At 32.9% G+C, this 26643-nt stretch overlaps 1 protein-coding gene across 3 annotated transcripts in view; it reads right to left on the bottom strand.

The window, feature by feature from the left end:
- Positions 1-341: 341 nt before the first annotated feature.
- Positions 342-26643, bottom strand: part of CUL5 (cullin 5) — a 97170-nt gene continuing 70868 nt past the window's right edge. For 2 of the 3 annotated variants that reach the window (XM_079928931.1, XM_079928932.1), the window contains 9 exons: positions 26576-26640; positions 15050-15182; positions 13888-14019; positions 10772-10895; positions 10298-10473; positions 9570-9731; positions 8693-8811; positions 7945-8068; positions 342-4075 (listed from right to left, as the gene is read on the bottom strand). In XM_079928931.1, the coding sequence (XP_079785057.1) occupies positions 3881-4075; positions 7945-8068; positions 8693-8811; positions 9570-9731; positions 10298-10473; positions 10772-10895; positions 13888-14019; positions 15050-15182; positions 26576-26640 (1230 nt within the window). In that variant the 3' untranslated portion in view covers positions 342-3880. The remainder of the gene's footprint in view (positions 4076-7944; positions 8069-8692; positions 8812-9569; positions 9732-10297; positions 10474-10771; positions 10896-13887; positions 14020-15049; positions 15183-26575; positions 26641-26643) is intronic. The other variant, XR_013829359.1, reaches the window with a different exon arrangement.

Here is a 26643-nt window from a genome sequence, read left to right as displayed (position 1 = left end):
ACACAGTCCATCTTCGTAACCTTATTACAACTATCTCTAGCTTTGAAATTTAAATATTCACAAACTTCCAAAAATATACAAAACATGAAATAATTTGTGATATATTTTTTACTTTTGTCTGATATGAAATTTAAATTTTGGTTATGACATGACCTATCTAAACGGATGAATGAATGCATTAATCACTTTCAGGTTTGAAATTTTGACCTCTTCCAGGCATGATAGCCCTATGCCATCATCAATGGAAAAGCTACATTCCTGTTAGCTTTCATTTTGAACTAGATTTTGAAATTTAAAAGAAATAAGTGGGTTACTTTTCATATTTCTGATTCCTAAGGCTGGCTAAGATTTACTATTTCACAATTAAATATATAAATATACCTATTATAAAAATTTTAACTAAACTCTTAGAAACTATTTTACAGTAGAACATCAACATTTTCTTGATAGGTGAAAGCTTTTATATTACATTTTTATTTTGCAAGAAAATAAATTATACAACTTAAAAAATAAAATCCAAAAATTAAGCAGTTCATCAAAATATTTCAGCCTACTGCATACAGAAACTGCTACCATTTAAAATTGTACAGCATTATCATCTCAGTATGTAGTGGCACACATTCAAAATTGTATATACGAGGATAGATTACAACTTAGGAACTCAAATTTGTTCAACACTCCAGACAACATATATAGTGTAGATGACAGGAAAGCTCTCATTGTAATGTTTATTTCACAAACATGACATTGGAAGAGTTTATAAGATAGCATCCCAGTCATTTACATGAAAATAGAAAAAACAAGCTTGAGTTTAAGATAGCAAATCTTTCTGGAAAACTAGCAAAACTTTCACCCAAATTGAATTTTTAAAATTTGCCCTTTGAGCAGGGCCAATGACATCCTACTGCAAATAATACAAAATACTTTTAAACTACTCCGGTCATAGTTTGTATTAAATTTAATAAAAGGTAAAAATAAGAAAGCTAACATTTCATTTTTGGAAATTTTAACATTTATGCACAAAATAAGAGAAAGAGACTTAAATAAAGTTTGCCAGAATGCAGGGACCCCTCCAATAAATGTAAAAATTGGAAGACTTCAGAATTTATTTCAGGATACTCATTAAATCATTAGAACAGTAATACTCTAAATATTTAACTCATTGTAAGCATTAAAATTGTTCTGTATTTTCACTTTGTAAGTTTTGTTTCATATCTACTTACTCTGGCAATGAGATGGCAATAAAGGTTAACATTTTCAAGATGGCTCCACCTTTATATTAGAAGATCAATGTTCAAATCTTAACCTCTGAAGTGTCCTATTGCCATACTGCTCATGAAAAAAATATATGCACATATATGTATATATTTTTCCCCTTAACTATATCAGAGTTCATCCCTGCTCAGATAGCACTAATTTTAAGTGCACATTAGAGAAAAGGGACTTAGTAATAAAGGATACTAACCGTGATTCTGTATCTTTAGCAAATTGCTGGTAGTTTTTTTTCCAGATCCTTTTTTTTTTTTAATTAGCAAATCTGTTGTCAAAATATATTTAAAGAAAATTCAACAATGGTATAGGCACCTTGTCAACTAAACGGTTTTCATAAACACCAAAAAGTAGTCAGATATACTTTTGTATACATAATGAACAAAATGATGAAAACTGTAAGTCTACAGTATTTGTTGCTGTTCTATTCCCCAAAATACAATTAGGACATAATTAGCAATTTAAAAATTTATAAAATTATTAGAAAACTTTGCTATGGATTTAGAGTTACCCACTTTTGCATTAAATTTGCCTTTGTAAATCAAAACATCATGGCTCTCATTCTTAAATGACTAAAAAAAGATTAGAAATTCCAAAAAAAGTTCTGAGAACTATTCTGGTTTAAAACAACAACAAATCTTAAACTTTAAGAAATGGCCTGTAATTTTTCTTTCCATTGCTTCCTCCTTTGGCGCTCCTTTATCAGATAAGCAAATATGCCAATACCAAACTATTTATTAAACATAAGGGCCACAATTATTACCAAATTATCAGTTTTTAAAAATTTTGAATTTATCCATTGTTAACAGTCATCTAATTAGAGAAAACAGTGAGTGCTAATTTAGTTTAATCTTCACAATATGCTTGGTCTAATAACTGACATATGCTACCTTAGAGCTCAAATGTAAGATTTTAAATTAGAAACAAAATTCCAATTTCTTATGAGTTTCAGAATAGGCCTTTGACTATAGCCAGCAAAACCTTTAAAATGTTTTAAATTTGCTGTCCTTCCTTTCAGCAGGCAGCTCACAAAGTCTCTTGGGATTGGGGACAGATTCCATGAAATGCTCTTGAAAGCACTCTGTAATAATACTGTACGCCTTTCAACACTCTGGCACTCCATTTCCTACTATCATCAAAATAATTTAAAATATTACTTAATATCAAATAAAATATAAAATAATTTGCAAGAAAATTTGAAATGTGCACCACAATGAATAAAATCCATGTTGAGCCATTCTTTCCCAAAGGGGAGTAAGTTTTTCTCTTTTAAGTTGTTCATGTCCTCAAGTCCTAAAATCTCCATTACTCTGGGTATTCAGTTGCCAGCAACTAGTAAGTTGCTACTTTGGATTGACTAAAAGGAACAAGGTAAGTGTTGCCTTCTGAACATTTTTTAAATGCTTATTTTTAAAATATATAAATATATATATACATATATTTGGCAAGTTTACTGCTCATATTAAGATTGCAACAATTTTGCTTATGCTTTTCAGGTCTATGTTGTGGTTTTTCTCTTCCTCCTAGGTGACTGATACCTAATTATTACTTTTTAAAACAGAATGTCTTCCTTTCCAGAAACCTGAGGTTATAAATCCCTAATCATGAGACTTTAAAATTTCAAAATATTTCTATGCTACAGATTAAGAGGTCAGTTACATAACTGTATTATATTAAAGCAGGAGATTTCTGTCTTGTTTTTAATAAATTTGAATATGGCATAATAAATATTAAGTATATAAATATTAAGTGTCTTAGTAAACACTTAAAATGCTTATTTTGCTGTTTTGACTCTGCAATCGACCAACCTATCTCCATACATTTTTTTAAACAATTAAAATAATAATTAATATGAGCTTCACTTTTTCAAAACAAGCTCTCTTAGCCATGTAAGATTTAAAAAACTCTTCATCATTTAACAATAAACAACTAAGACAGTAGTCTCCTGCTTAAAGAAAGCCAACATTTTTTAGTTGGAAAAATTTAATACCATTTTTAAGTCACCACTAAAATCCAGCTGCTATACTGAAGCAGTGTTTGAACATATAATTTGATACTATTATAAACTTATCTTTTCACCTATATCTGCCCTGTCCCAATGTTGTGTAGACCAGCTCACTCTTTTGATCAAAAGAAACCAAGAGTGCTATTTCTAGTTTTAATTGCATTTTTCAAAACAAAACGTAACAGCATTTTTCAGCACACAAACATCTGAAGATCCTTCCTTGTGCAAGTACATTTTTGTAAGAGAGGAAAAAAAGAAAAAAAAAAGAAAAAAAAAAAGCAACAAGAACCCCACTTTCACCCTTCCCAACTGTATTTCTTCCGGTGGGTATAAATCAGATTTTTAAAAGTTCATTATGGGCTCTTCATGAATGCAAGTTTCTCCACAAAACGGCATGCTGTTAAAACAGAGTGTGCAACATGAAGGGAATGCCACCATGCTAACTAATGTGATTGGCAAAATATAGTTGTTTTGTTAGGTAAGGCAGAGATTTTAATATTTATGTAATCAAAGTCCAAATAAACCTTCCTCTAGCACAAACTGCAAGAACTTTCTGCCCAAGCACTCCAAAATTTTGGTTCTTAATACTGTCCATGATATTCAAAATTATGCCATATATATGAAAGTGTTGATATCAGATTCATCTCTTCTGATGTATTTGTGCTCTATTAGCCATTCTATTTGCTCTTTTATCATTTTCTTTTGTGGCAAGAACATGTTTTTCAAAATTTCTACTAATTCAGTCTGCAGCTGAGCATTACTAATTTTCTTTCTCATCTTCATTATTTGTATGATAGCTTCCTAAAAGAAAAAATAAAATATTAAATTATTTTAAGTAAAACAAAACAAAAAATGACTTTTAATGTATTTTATCCTCTATCCAATACCTATCCAAATGATTAGCAATCACTAGATCAATCTTGAGACCAGTTATCTTTTTTTCACTCTGAAAAATAAAATCTGCATATTATGGAGATTTTAAAAAATGAGGAAAAACAAAATTACCCATAACTTCTCTGATGAAAAGAAAATCACACCTAAGGTTTTGGTGTATTTCCTTTCATTCCTTCGTATCCACACTATGTACATTTAAAAAGTTTATTTTACCTGTGAACACAATATGTATATAACCTGATATTGTGTTAAGAATCAACTATCAACTAAGATACAACAAACCCCTTACACATACTTTTTCCCTTGTATTCACAGTTACTTCTTTGTATAGCAGTAGAGGCCAGTTGCTGTCTGTTTCAAAAATTGATAATTCCTATTCTTTATAAATTTATCAGATAATAAACTGTACTTGTTATAAGTATCTTCAGTTTGTACTGACTCAATTAAACGGTTTAACTTTCTGTAGGAGTAAGCACTTTTCATCTAAATCAATTTTATCAATAGCTTCCTTAATGATTTCTTTAATTATTATTATTTTTAATAAGGAAAATTAGAAAATTACAACATATTTTCTCTTTTGCCTTTTCCAGTACAAGGTGTCTGCTTAGTCAACAAAAGGCATTCATCTGCCTTAGTGGAGGTTAGAATTCATTATAAAAGAAATGTGAAAACAAAAAAAGGAATCAATATTTGCTTTTTAACATTGAAAATGGAGTTTGGCTACAAGGCAATAGGCTTGGGAGTCAGGCACTACTCAGTGTGAGAAAAGTATACCTTCAACTTCCCCTGTACAGATATGAGGATTCCTACACTGCCACTAGGAGGTCAGGTGAATTACTCCCAATGTCAGTATGTCCAGATCCAGGCTCTTGATCACAGGGGTTTATGTCAAGGGTCCAGAGAGAAAGAAAGAAGATGGAAAAAGTCTGTCCCCCTACAGGCACTTGTACATTACAGAAACCAGTAAGTAGGAGATGAACAACTGTAAATATTCCAATTTCTCCTATTCTAGCTTCGGTAGAGGTGAAGATGGCTGTGTTAGAGATGTTAAGAGAAAAACAGAGGGGTTCTGGCCCTGGTCCCATTTAATAGGTTGGAGGTCACTTGAAAAGTGGCATAATATGATGGAAGTAATTTGCACTCCTGAATTTCTCTCAGTTCCCATATGATTAGAGTTTAGAGCCAATGGACCTGCCACAGGGCCTTCAGTGTCAGGAGAGGGTGATCCTGTAACAGCAGATGATAACAGTGTGCCATGTAGGCCAACGGCCACAAAGAAGATGTAGCAGAGGCTCAGAGGGCTCAAGAGCTCAGTAAGAGCAGAGGACAGGCAGCCAGAACAGGAAAGAGGCCACGTGGTCCTTACCAACTGGAAAAAGAATAAACCATAGTTCATCTGCTACAGACATCAGCAATAGATAGCAATAGAAAGTCAAATTCCCATAGGTGACAGATAAAGCACTCTAGAGCTGACAGATAAAGCACTCTAGAGCTGACAAGACCAAAAACCTAGAACACTGTTACAACTGTACAGATAAGACAATCCCTTCACTGTCACTATGAAGTCAAGTGAATTTCTCTCAACCTCAATACATGCAGGTGCCATCTGTGAAAACAGCAAAGAACAAGGATGGGTGGAGTAGAATCAGGGAGAAATAAGTCTGAGCATTACCTAAAGGGATAGCTTGGATTAGCACATTGAGCATTATTATGAATCAGTTTTAGATAAAACAAAAAAACTTCATTTTCTTTGCACATCTTATAGTATGACTATACCTGCCCATTCCACTTCATATCTCAACTCTAATCCATCTGTATTTATCCTGGTGTAGCCATAAACTAAGACTATATCATGCTTTTTCCTCCCAGAAGTAAAATTTTCCAAAATCTCTTACTGAATAATACATTCTCTTTTCATGGGCCATGGAAATGATTTCCTTTACTGCAAAGTTCATCTACACTTATATAGGAGGTTTAATTCTGAGCTATTTTCTTCTATTAATCTGTATGTTATGCTATTTTATTTTTGTAGATATTTTAATAAGTTTTAATATTTGGCAAGGCAAGTTCCACTACCATTAACACCTTATTTTTTTAAGGTTCTCAATTACTCTCATCTATTTGTTCTTTCTGATAAAACTGAGAATCAATTTTTAAAATTCCAAAAATATTCCTAGTTGAATTTTTATATGAAATTCAGTAGACTTGTTACTAGTATGGGAAGTTATTCAGCCTTATCATTAAAAAATATGGTATTTCGGACTTCCCTTGTGGCACAGTGGTTAAGAATCCATCTGCCAATGCAGGGGACACAGGTTCGATCCCTGGTCTGGGAAGATCCCACATGCCACAGAGCAACAAAGACTGTGCACCACAACTACTGAGCCTGCGCTCTAGAGCCTGTGAGCCACAACTACTGAGCCCATGTGCCACAACTACTGAAGCTCGTGCGCTCTAGGACCCATGTGCCGCAACTACTGAGCCCGTGTGCTGCAGCTACTGAAGCCTGTGTGCCTAAAGCCTGTGCTCCACAACAAGAGAAGCCACCACAATGAGAAGCCTGCGCCCTGCAACAAAGAGTAGCCCCTGCTCTCCGCAACTAGAGAAAGACCGCACGCAGCAACGAAGACCCAAAGCAGCCAAAAAAAAAAACAACAACAACAAATGGTATTTCATGTTAAAAAGAAGCCAGATACAAAGAGTACACTGTCTGATTCCATGTATATGAAGACCAAGAACAGGCAAAACAAAGCAATGGTGATAGGAATCAGGTGGGTTGAAGGGGGAGACTGGCTGAATGGAGACATGGAGAAATTACTGGAGTGATAGAAATGTTCTGTATCTTAATTGAGGTGATGGCCACACAGGTATACACATTTAGCAAAACACACTGAAAACTATGAAATATGTATTCTATTATATGTAAGTTATACCTCAATTAAAAAATTTAGTAAGAAAAAAAGGAACATGATCTTTCTATTTATCCAAATCTCCTTTTGAATCTCTCAGGCGAAGGCCCCTCTCTTCATACAGGTCCAACACACTGCTTTTTAAAGAAATGCCTGTGAATTCTATGGTTTCTTCTTTTATTTTCTTAAATTTATTTATTTATTTGTTTATTGATAAATAGAAAAGTATTTGATTTTTATTTATCTTTTCTCTGTTCCTTTATCATATTATATGATCTACAAGACATGAAAAATTTTAATCTTTTCTTCTTTTTTGTTTCATGCTTGACTGCATTGGCCAATAGTTTCAAACAATATTAAATGAAAACAGTAAAAGTAGGACTACTTGGTTTTAATAAGACTATTTCTAAAGTTAAAACAGTCATACATTAGTTTGCAATAGGTATTCCTTATCATGTTCAGAAGGTATAATCCTAGTTTTAAAATACGTTTTTTAAAGTGTTCCTAATTTCCCATTACAATGGAATTAGAAGTGTTAAAATTATATTTTAAATACTCAATCCTAGAATCGTACTTGTTGCTGATATACATTTATTCTCTTTGACATGCAGTCAGAGAAGCATAACCTAAAACCAAGATTTCTGCCCAACCAACAGAACCTACCAGAGACCACCAACTCATATAGACATCTCTTTGCACAACTAAGAGAATGTTACTAATACAATTTTTATATTTCAGTAAATTGAAAATTAGCTCTTCTGCACGAAAAGTGTGAGTACCTACATTCCTTTAATTTTAAAAAAAGATTTGAAGATTAAAAAAACAACATTTTTCAAAATTTAGACATTGTGTCTTAATATTACAAACCTGGGTTCTCAGTATTCTTAGTTGAACTATTCCTTCATTCTCTTCTTCTCTCATCCTTTCTGTAGTGAGCTGCAAGCGTCCAATCAAGTTGATTTTACCCCTTTTCTGAACTTTTGCATTTTTTCTATAAAAAACATTAAATCAAATATTTTACAGTGAAAGGCTTTTTAAACATCATATTATAGCAGCAATGTCTAAGAGAAAATATTTAGAAATAGTCTAAAAATTAATATCCAACACTGTTTAAGGGAAAAATAACAAATAACCAACATGTAGCTTTATTAAAATGAACCCTATGATTTCCCTCAAACATGATAAAAGCTCTGTTAATAAGTGTGACTATGCTCCCTGTAATAACAAAGTTAATATAATTTATATTGCCATGAAAGTGATCAGATAATTGAAGATATGTGGGTTGTAATTCAACATTATCTTCTAATTGGATCTAAAGGAAACAGTACTCCGTGTGGATAAAGCTGCTTTAGAGTGCAAAAGGATGTTTACTTTAAAGATGAAAAGCAATATAGTATGTCAGACACCAAAACGTATCCATGAAAAATATGTAAAGAAATAATAAACATCTCTAGTTCATTAATATGTTTAATAAACAACTAAATGGCATAAATCTAAAGTGATGACAGCATACAGATGTTTTAAATATCATGTAAGGAAAATTATTTTGCTAAAAATAAAATATTAAAATTCAAACAAGGTATTTTTATTTTAGATCAATCAACATAAACCTTACATTAAACTGAACTCCTGGTTCACTGAGAAGAGGGTACCTTCTGTAAAGTCTTTGGGTGAGTTGACTTGAGGTTCATACAATAAAACTTGCCGTTTGAGCTTTGGGAAAGCTACTAAAGACTATGAAGAATAAAGAGAAAACAATTAGCTTCTATAAACACTATAGAATACCAAGATCAATTTTACAACATGACCAAGAAAGGTGAGAAAAAATTATGAGCACAAATTCATAATTCAAAATTTTATTTGGTACTTCCATGAATATAACAATGTAAATGCATAATGAGGAAAGAGAATGAGGAGAAAAGAGTTGGTTATGAGGAAGCAATAAATGCTCTCTTTACAATAAGACAATGAAAAAAAACACAACAACGACAAACTAGAGGGATTGGTCATATATGACCACAGCAAACATCATTGCCGGTTATAAACCAGCTGTTTCTCTCTAGGTAATAGTTTATTTTGGAACTTTTAACAGGCATATGGAGTAGGGGGTAAAATGTAGTTTTGAAGAGAAGGCTAATAAGTACATTTTACAGGGCCTCAAAAGGACCAAAGTCTTCTTATTCTTAGAATTTTGGTTATCATAAAAAACTTTGAACACATTTTCAATATGAAATCTTTGGTCATGCTCTTCACAGGCAAAATTTAAACACCAACTCAATCTCTTTCTTTCTCTCTCTCTTGCCATTCTCTGTCTTAGTAACTTGCTTATTTCCAATTTTTTTTCCATAAATACCTCACTAGTGTATTTTTCTTGCCTAAAAGTCATTTGAGTGTTATGAATTCATAAATTTATTATAACACAAGCCAACACATGTTTCCTGCTATGTGAGAGGATGCAATGTTAAAAACAAAAAACATAAAAACCAACCAACCCATAAAGTTCTTCTAAGCTCAGCATCAGGGAGTTCAGTTGCAAGTTTTAGATTTTCAAAGCTGATTTTCTCTCTGGGTCTTTGGTTCCATGCAAACAATACAGCCAGCTGAAATGTTGTTACCTCCAAATCATATTGACCTACTTCATTCTTAAACGTTATCTATAATAGATAAAATAGTTAAAAAAATAAGAATCTCTTCATGATGATTACCATCTATCTACTATAATATCTCTTATATGAGATTATATACAAAAAGACTGCGAGTTGTCTTTCAATATCCATTCTTCCTTTCTTACATGGTAATAAAAATTTTAGCAGACTTTAATGACTGTCCAGAATAAAGGCTCACCTCCCAGCTTTCCTGAGCAAAAATGTGGCCATGTAACTAAGTTCTGGCCAATGAGATTTGAGTGGAAATAATGGGGAAAACTTCTAGAAGTTGCCGTTCAAGGAAGCTATACCCTCACATCTTTCCCTTCCTGTTGGGCTGGAAGACAGACATAGTGAGAGGATCATACTGGATTCTGCAGGCAAGGGAATACCTTAAGGATGGTGCTCTAACCAGAAGTCTATGTCCCTAACAACTTCATGGAACAGATCTACTATACCCGCTCAAACTTTCACTTGTGAGAGAAGGAAAGATCTATCTTGTTTAAACAAGTCTTATTTGGAGTCCTGCTACTTTCAGCCAAACCAATATCTGAACTAACACACCATCTACTTACAATTCCATTTGACATGAGATGATGCCAATGTAATTTTCTACCACTATGGTTTTTTTTGTAGAATTCTTCTACTTCGGGTATCAAATCCTCCAGTTCAGTAGGAAGTGAGACAAAGACTTTTTCAGAGCTTCTTGACCAAGCACCAGCATTCAGAATTTTTATATTAACTGAATCAGCTATAGGAAAGTATATCAGAAAATATAAAGCAAATAATCTTGACAATGGGTAAAATACATACACAGAGGATAAGCTTTGGTGAAAAATAAGACTCTAAAGATTTTGTTAAAAGTGTCTTTCTGTTTCAAAATAAGAGTTAGTAAATCTAAATTCTGCTTTGTAGGATATTTTCAAGGAATGTGGACTTTTTAACATCTTTGTCTCTATTACTGCTTAGTTTTATTTTTAATTTACTAGAAAACAAAGATATTCTTTTGTAAAATGTTTAAAAAAATGTATGTAATTATAAAATAATACCTGGTAAAGCCAATTTATTATTTTTGTGCATTTCCTTAAAAGCTTGGTTCAAATCTTCAGATACTTTAATGTCCTGAAACATTCTAGCAAGCTTGTTTACATAATCTGCTGGCATACCAACTTCCTATGAAAACCAAAGACAGAAGAAGTAATAAATAATAAATAATCTGATATACTATTAGGAAAAATTTTAATGGAAAACTAAGTTTTAGATGCTTTAATACAAAATTCTTCTTCTCTCTTATATTTATAGAATGTTTATAATCTAATACCTATTAAATTTGATTCTTAGAACCTAAACAGAATATACAGGCAATCCTGGCTTTCTGTGCATGATTCCAATATGCATGAATTTCAGTTACCACAGTACAGTTAAAAGAACACCAGTACCCCAACAACACTGTTCAACTTTCAATTACCATTATATATTAAACGTGAGTTATGCATAAAGCACAAATTTCACTTCTAGCTCCTCAATCTACAAATCACTAACAAAGCACATCATATCACTGACCAATCACAATATTTCTTTCAAAATCTGTTAGTCATCTGTTTATTCAGTTCACCCACAGACAGCAAAGCATGTAGCTTTGTTGCATTCATGTCTTTCACTGATAAATCCACATGACATTTTACAAAAACGGATAACTGAAAGGGTATTGGTCAAGAAAGATGATAAAAGTACACCAAAAAAAAAAAAGAAGAAGAAGAAGAAAAGGAAAGGAAAGAAAAGGAAGGGAGGGAGGGAGGCAGGAAGGAAGGAAGGAAGGGAATAATGTTGGAAATGAAAATAAAATAGAACATAAATGGAGTTTCTGAAGAAAGAGCTAACTGTGGTTGTAATGTTTGTTGATAATGCCAATGCTGAAGAGTCTAAACATGCAGGTACAAGGAACTTAATGAAGGCAAATTATCAACATAAATGAGAAAAGTGGTAGTGACAAAAAAATTAAGAAGAGGAAGTGATGCCAGCAAAAACTTTGACGACTTTGAAAGACCAAAAGACAAAAGTTTGGAAGCTGATCCAAACTTACAGAGCATGAGAACTCTTCAAAGTATACAAAAGGTGCTCACTAAGTAACTTGTAAGTTACATGACAAGAAGGCAAGTACTAGTCAAACTACTCTTCATTTTAGTAACAGTGTTGAGATATAAATCACGTACCTCAAAATTTGCCCTTTTAAAGTGTACAATTAATCAGGTTTCAGTATATTTACAGAGTTATGCAACCATCACCACTATCTAACTTTAGAACATTTTCATCATCCCCAAAAGAAACTCCATACTTACTAGCAGTCACTCCCCATGTTCCCCCACTCCTCCATACCTGAAAACCATTAATTTATTTTTTGTCTCTACAGATTTGGCTACTGTGGACACTTTGTATTAGGGAATCATATAGTATGTGGTCTAACTGGCTTCTTTGCTTATTAGCATAATATTTTCAAAGTACATCTATATGGTTGCATATATCAGCACTTCATTTATTTTTATTACCAAAAACACTCCATTATAAGAATAAACCATATTTTATCTATCAGCTGACTGATCTTCTGGGTTATTTTCACTATTAGGCTATTATGAATAATGCTGCTGTGAACATTCATGTACAATTTTTTGTGTGCTCATTATGTTTTCACTTCTCTTGAGTGGAATTACCTAGGAGTAGAACTGCTGGGTCAACTTTATGTTTAACTTTTTGAGGAACCGTCAGTTTTCCAAAGTGGCTACACCATTTTATATTCCTACCAGCAATGCATGAGGGTTCCAATTTCTCCTCTTCCTCACCAACATCTGTTATTGTCTGAATTTTCAGCTATCCCAGTGGTTTTAATTTGCATTTTCCTAATAACTAATGATGTTGAGCATCTTTGCATACACTTATTGGACATTTATATATCTTTTGTGAAGAAATGTCTATTCGAATTCTTTGCCCTTTTTTTTTTTTTTTTTTTTTTTTTTGCGGCACGCGGGCATCTCACTGCTGTGGCCTCTCCCGTTGTGGAGCACATGCTCCGGACGCACAGGCTCAGCGGCCATGGCTCACGGGCCCAGCCGCTCTGCGGCATGTGGGATCTTCCCGGACCGGGGCATGAACCCGTGTCCCCTGCATCGGCAGGCGGACTCTCAACCACTACGCCACCAGGGAAGCCCCTCTTTGCCCATTTTTAACTGAGTTGTCTTTACTGTTGAGTTGTAAGAGTTCTTTATATATTCTAGATACAATATCAGACATGTGAATTGCAATAGCACTTTTTTCAAAGAAATACACTTTAAATCTGAAAGTTTGTTTTAAATTACAGTGTACTAAATACATATTAATTTTACTAATTTTTTCTTTCTCCTATATACTTAGATAATAAGAGATTTTTAATATTTTGACAAAAATTTCGAAGTCACAAAGCAGTAATTTTTCCCAGTGATTGTTAATATTAAGATCACCTCAACAGTAATTTTTACTATCCCACACTACCAGGCAAAACAGGGCTATCTGCAAATCTTTAATTTGAAATACACATATAAATGAAAAAAAATATATAAAATACATATAATTATACACATTATAATAGATGTTTTATTATCATATATTAATGTAATATTATATATAACACCATATGTATAAATGAAAGACATTCATTTATGCTATACTGATATAACTCAAATTCCATTAAAATGGACTGAAAGGAACAGACGTAAAATATTTTAACATGGGAATTTAGCCATAATTAGCGTTAATTAACCTAAATAAGCCATCAACTTTTACCTATTTGTTCTTTTTCCTTAATAGATGTATTTATTTACAAACATCTCTATGGTTAAATATTTAATACTAAAAACAGCTTAAAAATGAAACGATTTGTCCGTTAGTTAAGGTCAGTTCAAATGAGAGCAGAGATACAAAAGAGTGAAACAACAGAAGCAAAGCAAGAGCAAAGGTGCTTCACCAGAAGTCTTCATTAAGAAAATATACTTTATTTTATATAATTGATGCTATATTCTTCTAAAACGTTCCGTATTTCTTCAATATTAACAATATCAACAAAATGCATTACTTAAGCACACATATGAAACGTGCTATTTTAAGAAAACCAAATATTTTTTAAAATTTTACTTACTCTTAGCCACTCTACCATATTCTCTTCAATTTCACTATCAGCAGAGATGTCTAATATAAGACGTCGTGTCAAATGAGCTTTGTGATATCTCATAAAAACGTCTTTGTTTTGTACATATTTAAGTACCAAGAGCTGTACAGAAAAAAAAGTTACTTTCAATTTACATACATTCTTAGCCATCCCTCTCATTTAGACCTTTCTACATCCCCAATTGTCAAAATTCAGAAATTTATATAATCAAATACAGAGAGAGGTTTAGTAAATTGCCCATCTCTGAAAAATAACCAGTCCTGAAATACTACAATACTTTAATACTTCAAAAGTTAGCAAATTTGAGACTGTAACCAAATAACCTTTTAGTTCTTAGAAACATTAAGTTTTGAGATTTAATATAAAGTGCGATAAAACTTTACATGAAAATCAATGGTTCTTCCCCATTTTTTTCTTCTACATTTCTTCTTCACTTTATTCTAACGCTAATCTTCTCTCTAACCACCCCCCACTCCACCCCCCCGCTTTGCTGGCTGCACCATGCAGCTTATGGGATCTTAGTTCCCTGACCAGGGATTGAACCTGGGCCCAGCAGTGAAAGCAGTCTTAACCACTGGACTGCCATGGAACTCCCCCCTCTAACCCTCTTTGTCTATACTTTCTCTATATCTTTACTTACTAATTTTTTCCTCTTTGATATGATGTCCTTGGCTTATATCATATTACAATAACAAGCAGAGACAAATAAATATGAAAGCAACTAACTTTTTATCTACATTCATTTATCCCTGGCTATCTATTTTGGGCTCTCACAAAAAAAAAGAAGTGAAAAACTCCTGGTCTCTCAAATATCATTCCAAATACTACCAGCTAGCTCCATTTTCCCTTTTTTTGTCCTTTAATACAAGCTAGAATTTAACTGACTTTTAAAAATAATCAAGAAAGGGGAAGAATTAAATACTATTTCCCTTTCTGGCAGCTACAGAATAAAAATTTTCAGTAAGAAAAATAACTGCTCTATAGAGATCTTGCACTGGTAAAATTTCATAATATTAGTTGCTTAGAGATATACGTTAAAAAAAAAAAACTGAGGCTATCACAGAAAGCCTTATAAGCAAAACACAAATTCAAAGATAATTCAAAAATTTCAAGTTAAAAAAATTTTATGTACCACTTCTTTAAGCTTTGCTTCAATCTCTTCAGAGGTTAGTTTTTTGCTTAATGGCGTTTTTCTTAGCAACATGTCACAGTAATTGGCAAGCAGCTCAGGGCATTTTGATTCAGGCTGAGTTTTTAATCCCACCCTAAAAAAGAAATTAAAAGCAGTTGATGAAAATGACTGAATCTGCAAATATTTTTTCTAAAGCCAATTTTTCACAGATTTCTTATGTTGTATAGATCCAATGGGACTAGGGTAAGCAAGTCTACATCTAGGGTGCATAGTTTAAGGAGGCACTCACTCTTAGGTTCCCATAAGTGCACTTGGAGAACACTGAGAGTGAGACCTCCTTGTATTTTGTAACCTATGTGCCACCTTGCCTCACTCTAGTGGCAGCTTTGTCAATGATCTTTAAAAGATTTTATTAAGATGCTTCTAAAATAGTTTTGAAAAACTGTGTAAATCCTTGCATATTTATAAGTTAACATTTAAAACTTTTTTTTTAAAGCACTCAGTGTTCGATTTATTTGCAAGATGTCACACAGGTAGCATTCTCCCCTGTTTTTCACGATCTGATTCAGAACATCAATCAATTTATGTTAAAACTGTTACTTCACTCTTTGAGACATATCCAATGTAACCTAAATTTCACAGTGATATGATATATATCATCCTTCATTAAAAACAACTGTAAACAAACTTTCCTTAAACAATGAACTTACATCTCTATTTCACTTTCTTAACAAAACTTTAAAACGAGTGTATCATATTTTATGTTTGAAAGTCTTTCATTTATTCTTTATCACACTTCTCTAAACTATATATGTAAATAAATTTAAATTCAACATTTTAAAACTTCTTATATATAAAATTCAACTGTTATCAGAAATGAGTTGTCCAAATTATAAGTACACGACTTAACAAAACAACATAATTATATTGTGTGTGTATAAACCATATGCATATGCAAAATTTTGTCTATGAAGTGGATGAAACTTTTTTCCCCTCCCAATTATGAATGCAGAAAATCATCAATTTTACTTCTACTTTTTGTATTTATAAATTTATGTCTTTTACCTAAAAAATCTTATTCATATTTATAGATAGGACTAGAAGAAGTTTTTCTTATAATGTTACTCAATTCATTGAGCACCTCCTGAGTTATTTGCTAAAAAAACATATACTGATCTAACAAAAAAAGTTATTTTTTAATAATGGATCAAATTAGCCATCAATTGTGTTGAAAGCAAATAATTAGAAACCATTTTGCAAAAGGATATAACATCTAGTCATTAGAAATTCATTTTCTGTACAACAATACCAATATTTCAAAATATTCCTTTCTTAAATGACTTGGAGGCATTTTACAATTCAAGGCACATACCATAGTAAGAATGAAGAGAGATATGCCTTTCTTTACAAAATAGGGAAGAGTAATTCTGGAAAGGAGAAGTGAAAGGAGAAACTGCAATACTTCCAGAGGGTTCAATTTCAGAAAAAAGTAGATGTGGAAATTGAGGATTTAGAAAGTGATTTCCTTAAAAGTAGCTACACTGGCATACTCTTGGGAATTCTTTCTGTATCCCTCGAGGTAGATATAGCAAGTCTAAAGACCACTAACTTACTTCATAAGAATCTATCCATCTCCTCCAATCTATTCACATTGCCAATACCTAGCTAGCTTCTATATGAACTGCTGTAATAACTGCAGTAGTCTATCTCCCTTCCTCCAATTCAACAGGTTGAGAAGACAGTTTTCAGTCTTTTATTGTTGTTTCTTTGGTATTGTGTCATTCCCCCGATCTCTGGCTTTTTGTGTTTTGTTTTTTTCCAGTTTTTAGCTGTTTTACTATGATGTACCTAGGAATGGTTTAATTTGTAGTTATCATGCTTGAGATTCAAAGAGTTGCTTGAATACAAGTTGGCATCTTTTGGCAATTTGGAAAAATTTTGGTCAATAGCTCATGCCTCCTTTTCCTTTCTCTATGATTCCAATTACATATCGCTATAGATATTTTACCTTTTCTCAGGTAACAATTTCCACCTATTTGTCTATTAATATGTATTACTTACTCATTATTATTCATGATCTATTTAAGATTACTGAGATATAATTCACATACCATACAATTTATCCATCTGAAGTGTGTAATTCAATGTTTCTTTAAAGTATATTCACAAGGTTGTACAACTATCATCAAAATAAAATTTTAAACATTTTCATTACCCCAAAAACAAACCCCATACTCATTAGTAGTCAAATCTCATTTTCCAGCTATCCCTCCCTCCCAGTCCCTAGTTATAACTAATCGACTTTCTGTCTCTATGGATTTCCTTATTCTGGACATCTCATATAAATGGAAGCATACAATATGTGACCTTTTGTGACTGGTATCTCTTACTTAGCATAATGTTTTTATGATTCATCCAGATCATAGCACATATCCATTCATTCCTTCAAAAAATTATCCTTTTATCATGGTCAAAAGATTTAGCATATTAGCCATTTTAAGTGTACAATTCAGTGGCCTTAAGTACATTCACAATGTTCTGCAAATATCATCACTATCTATGTCCAGAACTTATTCATTATCCTAAACAGAAACCCTGTACTCATTAAACAATAACCTTCCATTCCCTCCTATCCCCAGTTCCTGGTAACGTCTATTCTACTTTTCTGTATCAATAAATTTGCCTATCCTAGATACTTCATATAAATGTAATCATAAAAAATTTGTCCTTTTGTGTCTGGCTTATTTCACGTCTCAAGGTTTCACTCAAGTTGTAGCATGTATCAGAATTTCTTTCCTTTTATGACTAAATAAAATTCCATCGCATAGATATACCGCATTTTGCTTATCCATCATCAGATAATGGACATTTGGGTTGTTTCCATTTTTTGGCTATTAAGAATAATGCTGCTATGAACATTTATGTACAAGTTTTTGAGTAGATATATGTTTTCACTTCTTTTGGGTATATACCCAGGAGTGGAGCTGATGGGTCACATGTTAACTTTATGTTAAACTTCTTGAGAAACTACAAAAGTGTTACCACAGTAGCTGTGTACCAACTATAATGATCCCAATCTCTCTCTGCATCTTCACCAACACTTGTTAATGTCTTTTTAATTTTAGCCATCCTAGTGGGCGTGAGTGATATATCACTGTGGTTAAATTATTAATCTTAATTATTTTAAAGTCCTTATCTACTAACTCCAATAGTGGGATCACCTGAGAGTCTGCTTCTGAAATTATTTTTCTCTTAGTTGACCATAAATTTCTCTGCCATCACAGGACTAGTAATGTACTGAATACTACGCACTGCATATAAAAGAATCATGAAGGGGGAGAGGGATAAATTAGGAGTTTAGGATTAACACATACACATTATTATATATAAAACAGATAACCAACAAGGATCTACTACATAGCACAGGGAACTATACTCAATATTTTGTAATAACCTACAGGAAAAAAGAATCTGAAAAAAATATAAATGTATAACTTAATCACTTTGCTGTATACCTGAAATTAACAGAACATTGTAAATTAACTGTACTTCAATTAAAAAAAAAAAAAAAAGAATCACAGAGGCACCAGACTAGTTTATCTTCCATTAAGAATGTGTGTTCACCCTTTGTTCTGCTATGGCAGAGGCTGATCACTTTAATCCAATCAAACTATTTTGGTTCAAGGATGGGTTGTAGTTTTGGTAAGAATCAGTCTACCTCTGGTTACCCACTGAATCTAAGGAATGTCCCTCCTGGGCTTTCACTTGAGATCCTAGTTGAGTTTTGTCATTCCAGTCCTGTGTGACCACCAAAAGCTCTACTGTCCCCCAGCAGTACTGCTCAGCCTGAGTGAAACCTAGATTCTCAGTTACTTTTTTTCAGGGAAACACAGCTACAAAGCATCAGCTAACTTCTGAAGGTTCTCTCTCATTTCTATAACTTTCATTATTTTGTTCTAGTTGCTTCTGTAGCTCTTTGATAATATTAAAATGACTATTTCCTAAATTTACCTGATTTCCCTGATTGTTCTCAGTGGAAGCACTGGCTCACCATGAACTACTATATTCCTCCTCAGAAGTGACTCTCCCAAATAACCTGGATGATACTAGCAGCTTTATTCTTCTAGAACATTACCTCTACCACCTCCAATAGCTACCACACTCATGTTCTGCTGCCTGAATCATCTAATAATACTCATTTTATTCCACAGAAATTTTCTACTTAATCTGGAGCTAAAGACAGGATCTGGTCACCTTAGAATAAAAAAAATAAAGAGAAAGTAATCCCCACTTCTGGGAATTTAGACTGTAGAAACATATAAAATGGCAACTGTACAATATTATTCACTGGAGCACTATTATTAGTAATAGCAAAGTATCAGAAAATACTTAGTGTAGAAATAAAGGATCAATTAAATAAACTATGCTATATGTACCAGACATAACACCATGCTGCTATTAAGAATAACGAAGTTATGAAAAAAACTACAGCTAACATACTAATCAGGAATAAGACAAGGATGTCAACATTCACCACTGCTGTTCATCACTGTGCTAGAAGTTCTATCTAGAGCTAGAAGTTCTAGTTAGAGCAATTAGGCAAGAAAAATAAAGACATCCAAATTGGAAAGAAAGAAGTAGAAGTATCTCTATTCACAGATGTCATGAGCTTCTATATATAAAGTATTAAAGAATCCACAGAAAAGCTACTAGAGCCAATGACTGAATTTATTAGCAAAGTTGCAGGGTACAAGATCAACACACAAGAATCAGTTGCGTTTTCATACGCCAGCAATGAACAATCCAAAAGGAAATTATATAAACAATTTCATTTATAATAACATCCAAAAGAAAAACATACCTAGAAATAAACTTAACCAAGGACATGAAAGCCCAAGCAGAGTAAAAGAGCCATCCTTGCAGGTCTGCAACTTTGCATGAGGTGTCAGAGCCACTAGAAAGGCCTAGCATCCAGGCATCAAAGACCAAACAGTTAAGGGGTGTGTTGACATGAAGGAGTGGCCATGTATGGAGTATGAGAGAAGAGACCAAATAGGTAAGGAGGGTGTCCATGCAAGGAGAAGGTACAACGGGAGGCATTAAGGCTCCAGTTGGATGAGGAAGGCATTCATGTAGGGGGTGGCCCAGTCTGGGGAGTCAGAGCCTCAGCAGGGTGAGGAATGCATCCACAAAGAAACAAGGCCAGGTACTGTAGTTGCAAATGCATATGTGTACCTTTAGCTTGTCCACTGAGAGGCTCTAGGAGCAGTGACACCACAATAGCAATTAATACACCTAGCAACAGATTTTGTCCACTAAATACCAACGTCCACTAAAAGCAACTAGAGCTCTGTGAAAAAATGGCTAACCCTGAGGCTAAGGCAAGGGAAAGTACAAAATGAATCCAGAAATCTTCACATCCCAAAAAGAAAGAAGAATTTACTTTAAAAGGACCCAGAAACCAGCTCCCATTAGTGAAATCTAGGATAATCTAAAACTCAAAACAAAGAATAAAAGTAAATTATGGGAGTTCCCTGGTGGTCTAGTGGTTAGGATTTGGTGGTTTCACTGCTGTGGCCTGGGTTCAATCCCTGGTCAGGGAACTGAGATCCTGTAATCCATGCAGCACAGCAACCCACCACCCCCACCAAAAAAAAAAGTAAATTATAACCCATTGAATAAAAATAGTAAACTATGAGTTCATACTGAGATGATAAATCAATGTACAAATTGAAAATTTAATGAGCAATGATGGGATCTTTACAGTTTTAAAGTACCTGTCAAAAAATACTTAATTACAAAAAGAAAAAGAATGAGTGGATAAGTCTGGCATATACCAACTTAATTAGGTAATCAAACTAAACTAAATCAGTACTGGGATAAATCAAAATCATGCACCCTCCCTCACATAAGATGCAATGACGGAAGTCCCTGGTGGTCCAGGGGTTATGACTCCATGCTATCACTGCTGAGGGCCCAGGTTCAATCCCTGGTCAGAGAACTAGGATCCAGCAAGCCATGTGGCGTGGCCAAAAAAAAGATTCAATGAGAATAATAAACTTTCACTTCTGCCAAAGATGCAAACCTGAATCTAATCATAAAAAACATCAGATTAACTCACACTAAGGGACATCCTACAAAATAATTGGACTGTAATCTTCAAAATGTCAAGATAATGAGAGTCAGAAGAGAGACAGTTCCACACCAAAGAAATAGGAATATAAGAACTAAATGCAACACATGATTCTGCGATGGATCCTTCTGCTATAAAAAATACAACATTATCAATAAATTTAAAGGGATCTGAGGAGTAGATGGTTATTATGCATCAAAGACAATTTTCTGACTTTGATAGTTGTATTGTGATTATATTTGTAGAAAATATACACTAGTGTACTTGGAATAATGAGCAACTTACTCTCAAATGGTTCCAGAAAAAAAAGTTTTAATGTATTTCCAAAGAGAAAAGGATAATAAACTTACAACTATATGTACGTTATTTCGACAACTGAGAAGAAAAGATTCCTTGTAAAGCACCACTTCACCAAAACTACAACTAGATTAAATTTAAAATTTTGAAAAGCCTGTATCTATTAAAGAAATCGAACTTGTGATCAGTACCTGCCCACAGAGAAAACTCCCGACCCAAATGGTTTTACTAATGAATTCTACCAAACATTTAAGGAAGAAGTAATGTCAATTAAACTAATTCTTTTAAAACATACAAAAGGAGGGAATAACTCTCAATACTTTTTGAGGCCAGCATAATCCTGAAACCAGAAAAGGACAAATATCAAAAAAATGAAAATTGTACAAGGCACAAAGGCCAGAAAGAAAATGGTAAATCCACAAATATAGACAAAAAATATTTAACAAAACACTGGCAAATTAAATCCAGAAATATATAAAGAGAATAATACAGCACGACCAAGTAGAATTTATCCCAAGAATTCAACCTTGGTTAAATGTTTTCTTAAAAAAAATCAATGTATCCTGAAGAAGAAAAACGGAACTGAAGGAATCAGGCTCCCTGACTTCAGACTATATTACAAAGCTACAGTCATCAAAACAGTCTGGTACTGGCACGAAAACAGAAATATAGATCCATGGAGCAGGATAGAAAGCCCAGAAATAAACCCATGCACCTATGGTCAATTAATCTATGACAAAGGAGGCAAGAATATACAATGGAGGAAAGACAGTCTCTTCAATAAATGGTGCTGGGAAAACTGGACAGCTACATGTAAAAAAATGAAATTAGAACACTCTCTAACACCATACACAAAAATAAACTCCAAATGGATTAAAGACCTAAATGTAAGACTGGACACTATAAAACTCTTAGAGGAAAACACAGGCAGAACACTGTTTGACATAAATTGCAGCAATATCTTTTTTGGATCTACCTTCTAGAGTAATGAAAATAAAAACAAAAATAAACAAATGGGACCTAATTAAACTTAAAAACTTTTACATAGCAAAGGAAACCATAAACAAAATGAAAAGACAATCCACAGAATGGGAGAAAATATTTGCAAATGAAGTGACTTGACAAGGGATTAATCTCTAAAATATACAAACAGCTCATGAAGCTCAATATCAAAAAAAACAAACAACCCAATCAAAAAATGGGCAGAAGATCTAAACAGACATTTCTCCAAAAAAGACATACAGATGGCCAAAAAACACATGAAAAAATGCTCAACATTGCTAATTATTAGAGAAATGCAAATCAAAAATACAATGTCACCAGTCAGAATGGCCATCATCAAAAAGTCTACAAACAATAAATACTGGAGAGGGTGTGGAGAAAAGGGAACCCTCTTGCACTGTTGGTGGGAATGTAAATTGATACAACCACTATGGAGAACAGTATGGAGGCTCCTTGAAAAACTAAAAATAGAGCTACCACATGACCCAGCAATCCCACTCTTGGGCATATGTCCAGAGAAAACCATAATTTGAAAAGATACATGGACCCCAATGTTCACTGCAGCACTATTTACAATAGCCAGGACATGGAAGAAACCTAAATGTCCATCAAAAGAGGAATGGATAAAGAAGATGTGGTATATATATACAATGGAATATTACTCAGCCATAACAAAGAATGAAATAATGCCATTTGCAGCAACATGGATGGACCTAGAAATTATCATATTAAGTGAAGTAAGTCAGACAAATATTATATGATATCACTTACATGTGAAATCTAAAAAAAATTAATCAAACTTATTTATAAAACAAAGAGACTCACAGACTTCAAAAACACTTACGGTTATGAAAGGGGAAATGTGTGTGTGGGGGGGGAATAAATCAGGTGTCTAGGATTAACATATACACACTACCATATATATATGGTGTATATATATATATATATATATATATATATATATATATATATACACACACACACACACACACATATATATAAATAATCAACAGGACCCACTCTATAGCACAGGGAACTCTACTCAATATTCTGTAATAACCTAAATGGGAAAAAAGTCTGAAAAAGAATGGATATATGTATATGTATAACTTAATCACTTTGCTGTACACCTGAAACTAACACAACATTGTAAATCAACTATACTCCAATATAAAATAAAAATTAAAAAGCAGAACTGATGTTTCCCTCAGGTTTCTTTCTAAGAAGAAATTCTGCCCAAAGATGTATAATAATTCCTCCCCAAGAATTTCCAGGCTGCTAGCCTGCCCTACAAACTTTGGATTTGCCAGCCCCCACAATTACATAAGCCAATTCCTTTAAATAAATCTCTCTTCTATCTCCCCACACCCCTCCCCCAAATCAATGTATTTCACCACATCAAAAGAATAAGGAAGAAAAACCTTCTGGTCATTTTAAGACAGAAAAAGCATTTAATAAGTCAACACCCATTCATTATCAAACTTTCAACAAATTAGGAATTAAAAAAAACCCAATTAAAGGCATCTATGAAAAACCCTCACCTAACTTTGTACTTAATGACAAAATATTAAGGCTTTTCCCCTAAGCTTGCCAAAAAAGGCAAGGATGCCCACTCTCACTACTTCTGTTCAATACTGTACTTATGATCCTAGCCAGTGCATCAATCCAGAAAAAGAAATAACTGGTATAAAGATGAGAAAGGAAGAAATAAAGCTGCCTTATTCAAAGATTACATGATTTTTTACATAGAAAATCTCAAGAAATCTAAAAAAGAACTACTAGAACTAATAACTTTAATAAGGTAACAGGAGGTAAGATCAATATACAAAAATCAACCATATTTTTATATACTAGCAAAATACCAGAATACCAAAAGCACTCAAGGAAAAAAAAGAACAAAGTTATACCAGCTGACTTAAAGACTTACTGCAGAACTATATTAATCATGGCTGTTTGTAATGGCCAAAGGATACCCATTTAATTCAATGGAATAGAATAGAAAGTCCAGAAAAACATACATATTTTTAAGTCACTTGATTTTTCACATAAGACACTAAAGCAACCCAGTAGGGAATGGGAAGTATTTCCAACAAATGGTGATGAAACCACTTGCTATCCATACAGAAAAGAAAAAAATGAAAGTTAATCCCTAACTTACACTATATGCAAATATCAATTTAAGGTGGCTCTTAAATGTAAATATGAAAGCTAAAAATTATAAAGCTTCTAGAAGAAAACAGAAGGTTATCTTGTCCTAGTGTCAGAGGTAGACAAAGGTTTCCTAGACAAAACATAGAAAGCAAAATCCACAAAAGAAAAGCATATATCTTATAAAGGACCTACATACAGAATATATAAGGACTCACAGCTCACTACTAAAAAGGAACAACCCAATAGAAAAAAAACAGGCAAAAAATCTGAACACTTTTTAAAGAAAATAAGAGTACCAAAAATACCAAAAAAGTGTTCAATATCAATAGACATGAGGGAAATGGGAATCAAAACTATACTGAGATAATACTACATACATCCAGAATGACTAAAATTAAAATGACAACACTAAACACTGGCGAGAACACGGATTAAGTGGTATTCTTATACTTTGCTGGTGGGAGTGTAAAACAGTACAACCACTTTGGAAAGCAAACCACTGTGATACAAAAAAACATGGATAAATCTTAAAAACACTATGCTGAGTTGAAAAAAGCTGTACACAAAAAGTACATATTGTATGAATTCCATTTATATGTAGTCCTAGATCAGGCAAAACTAACCTATGTTGAAATAATCAGAACAATAGTTGCCTTCTGGAAGGAGGTGGAACTGATTGGGAATGGACATAACGTAATTCTCAAGGATGATGAAGATATTGTGTATCTTAATAGGGATGTAGGCATTTGTCAAATCTGACAAAATTATACACCTAAGATATGATTTATGGATATGACTGTAGGTAAATTTTACCTCAAAACAAACACAAAATTCAATTAATGACTGCATGCTAAAGTGTTTAGGGAGCAAAGTTTACTGATGCTTGCAACTTCTTTTGAAATGCATTTAAAAGTTGACTGATGGATGTATAGGGAGATACATATAAATAAATATACATATATATATAAATATACATATAAAGATACATATACATATAAATAAAGCAACAGAGTGACTTTACTCTTCAGTTTGAATATTTTCATTAAAAAATGCTGGGAGTAGTGGAGAATAAGTAAGACCTTTATGTATTCACATGAAGAGATCTCCAAGATGTAGTGTTATATGTTTCATATTTATAAAGAGAACACAATAAATGCCCTTCTAAACAATGCCAATAAAACTGTATGACCCAGGTAGGTGTCTTCCACTGTGATGGCACTCAAATAACTTACACGGTTCAAAAAAATACAAAATGAAAATGATTTTTAAAAAAAAACAACAAAGCCCTGAACAATTACTTTTCCTTCTTGAGAAATGCTATTTTTGAATATTTTAGCATTGTGTATAAAATTTATTTAAGATTAAGAAAGAAGTTTTTCCAATTAACCTTTAGCACTACTTAGTACAACTCTGAAGATACTATAACTAGCTCACATTAATTAGTATTTCATTAACTTTTCATTTTCAGATTTTCTGTAATAGTAGCACAAATAAATCTATCTTACTTGAGATTGAGATCTCACCAATGAGAGATCAACTAAAAAAAATATATAAAAATTTATGTTAAAATTGATTTCCCTTAAAATCAGTATGGTGAATAGAGTCATATTCTATGCTTTTGTAGGTTATAAAATAACTTTGGTGAATAACGAGGAGGGAAAAATCAAGAAGAGATTCAAAAAGATTAAGAACAAAACGTTTTTTACTTAAAAAAATAAGGTCAACATTCTTTGGTCATAGAGGAGATAATATAAAATTTAAAATCAAGACAGAATTTTTAATAATCAAAGGCGGCAAAAATCATAAAAGTTAAAAAAATGAAAAACAAACCTGACAGGATTAGGGAAACAGGGCACTTCGCATATCCAATAACATATAATACACTCCAAAAAATTTAAGAATTTTAATGGTAAAATTTTAAACATATGATTTAAAAGACTTACCCTTTCTGCTTCAAAGGTAATTCAAGTTTAAATATGGTAGCATCATTAACAACTGCTTTATATGCCTA

This window comes from Stenella coeruleoalba, assembly GCF_951394435.1.
Source record: "Stenella coeruleoalba genome assembly, chromosome: 8".
Taxonomy (NCBI): Eukaryota; Metazoa; Chordata; class Mammalia; order Artiodactyla; family Delphinidae; genus Stenella; species Stenella coeruleoalba.
This window is presented reverse-complemented; position numbering and strand designations above follow the sequence as displayed.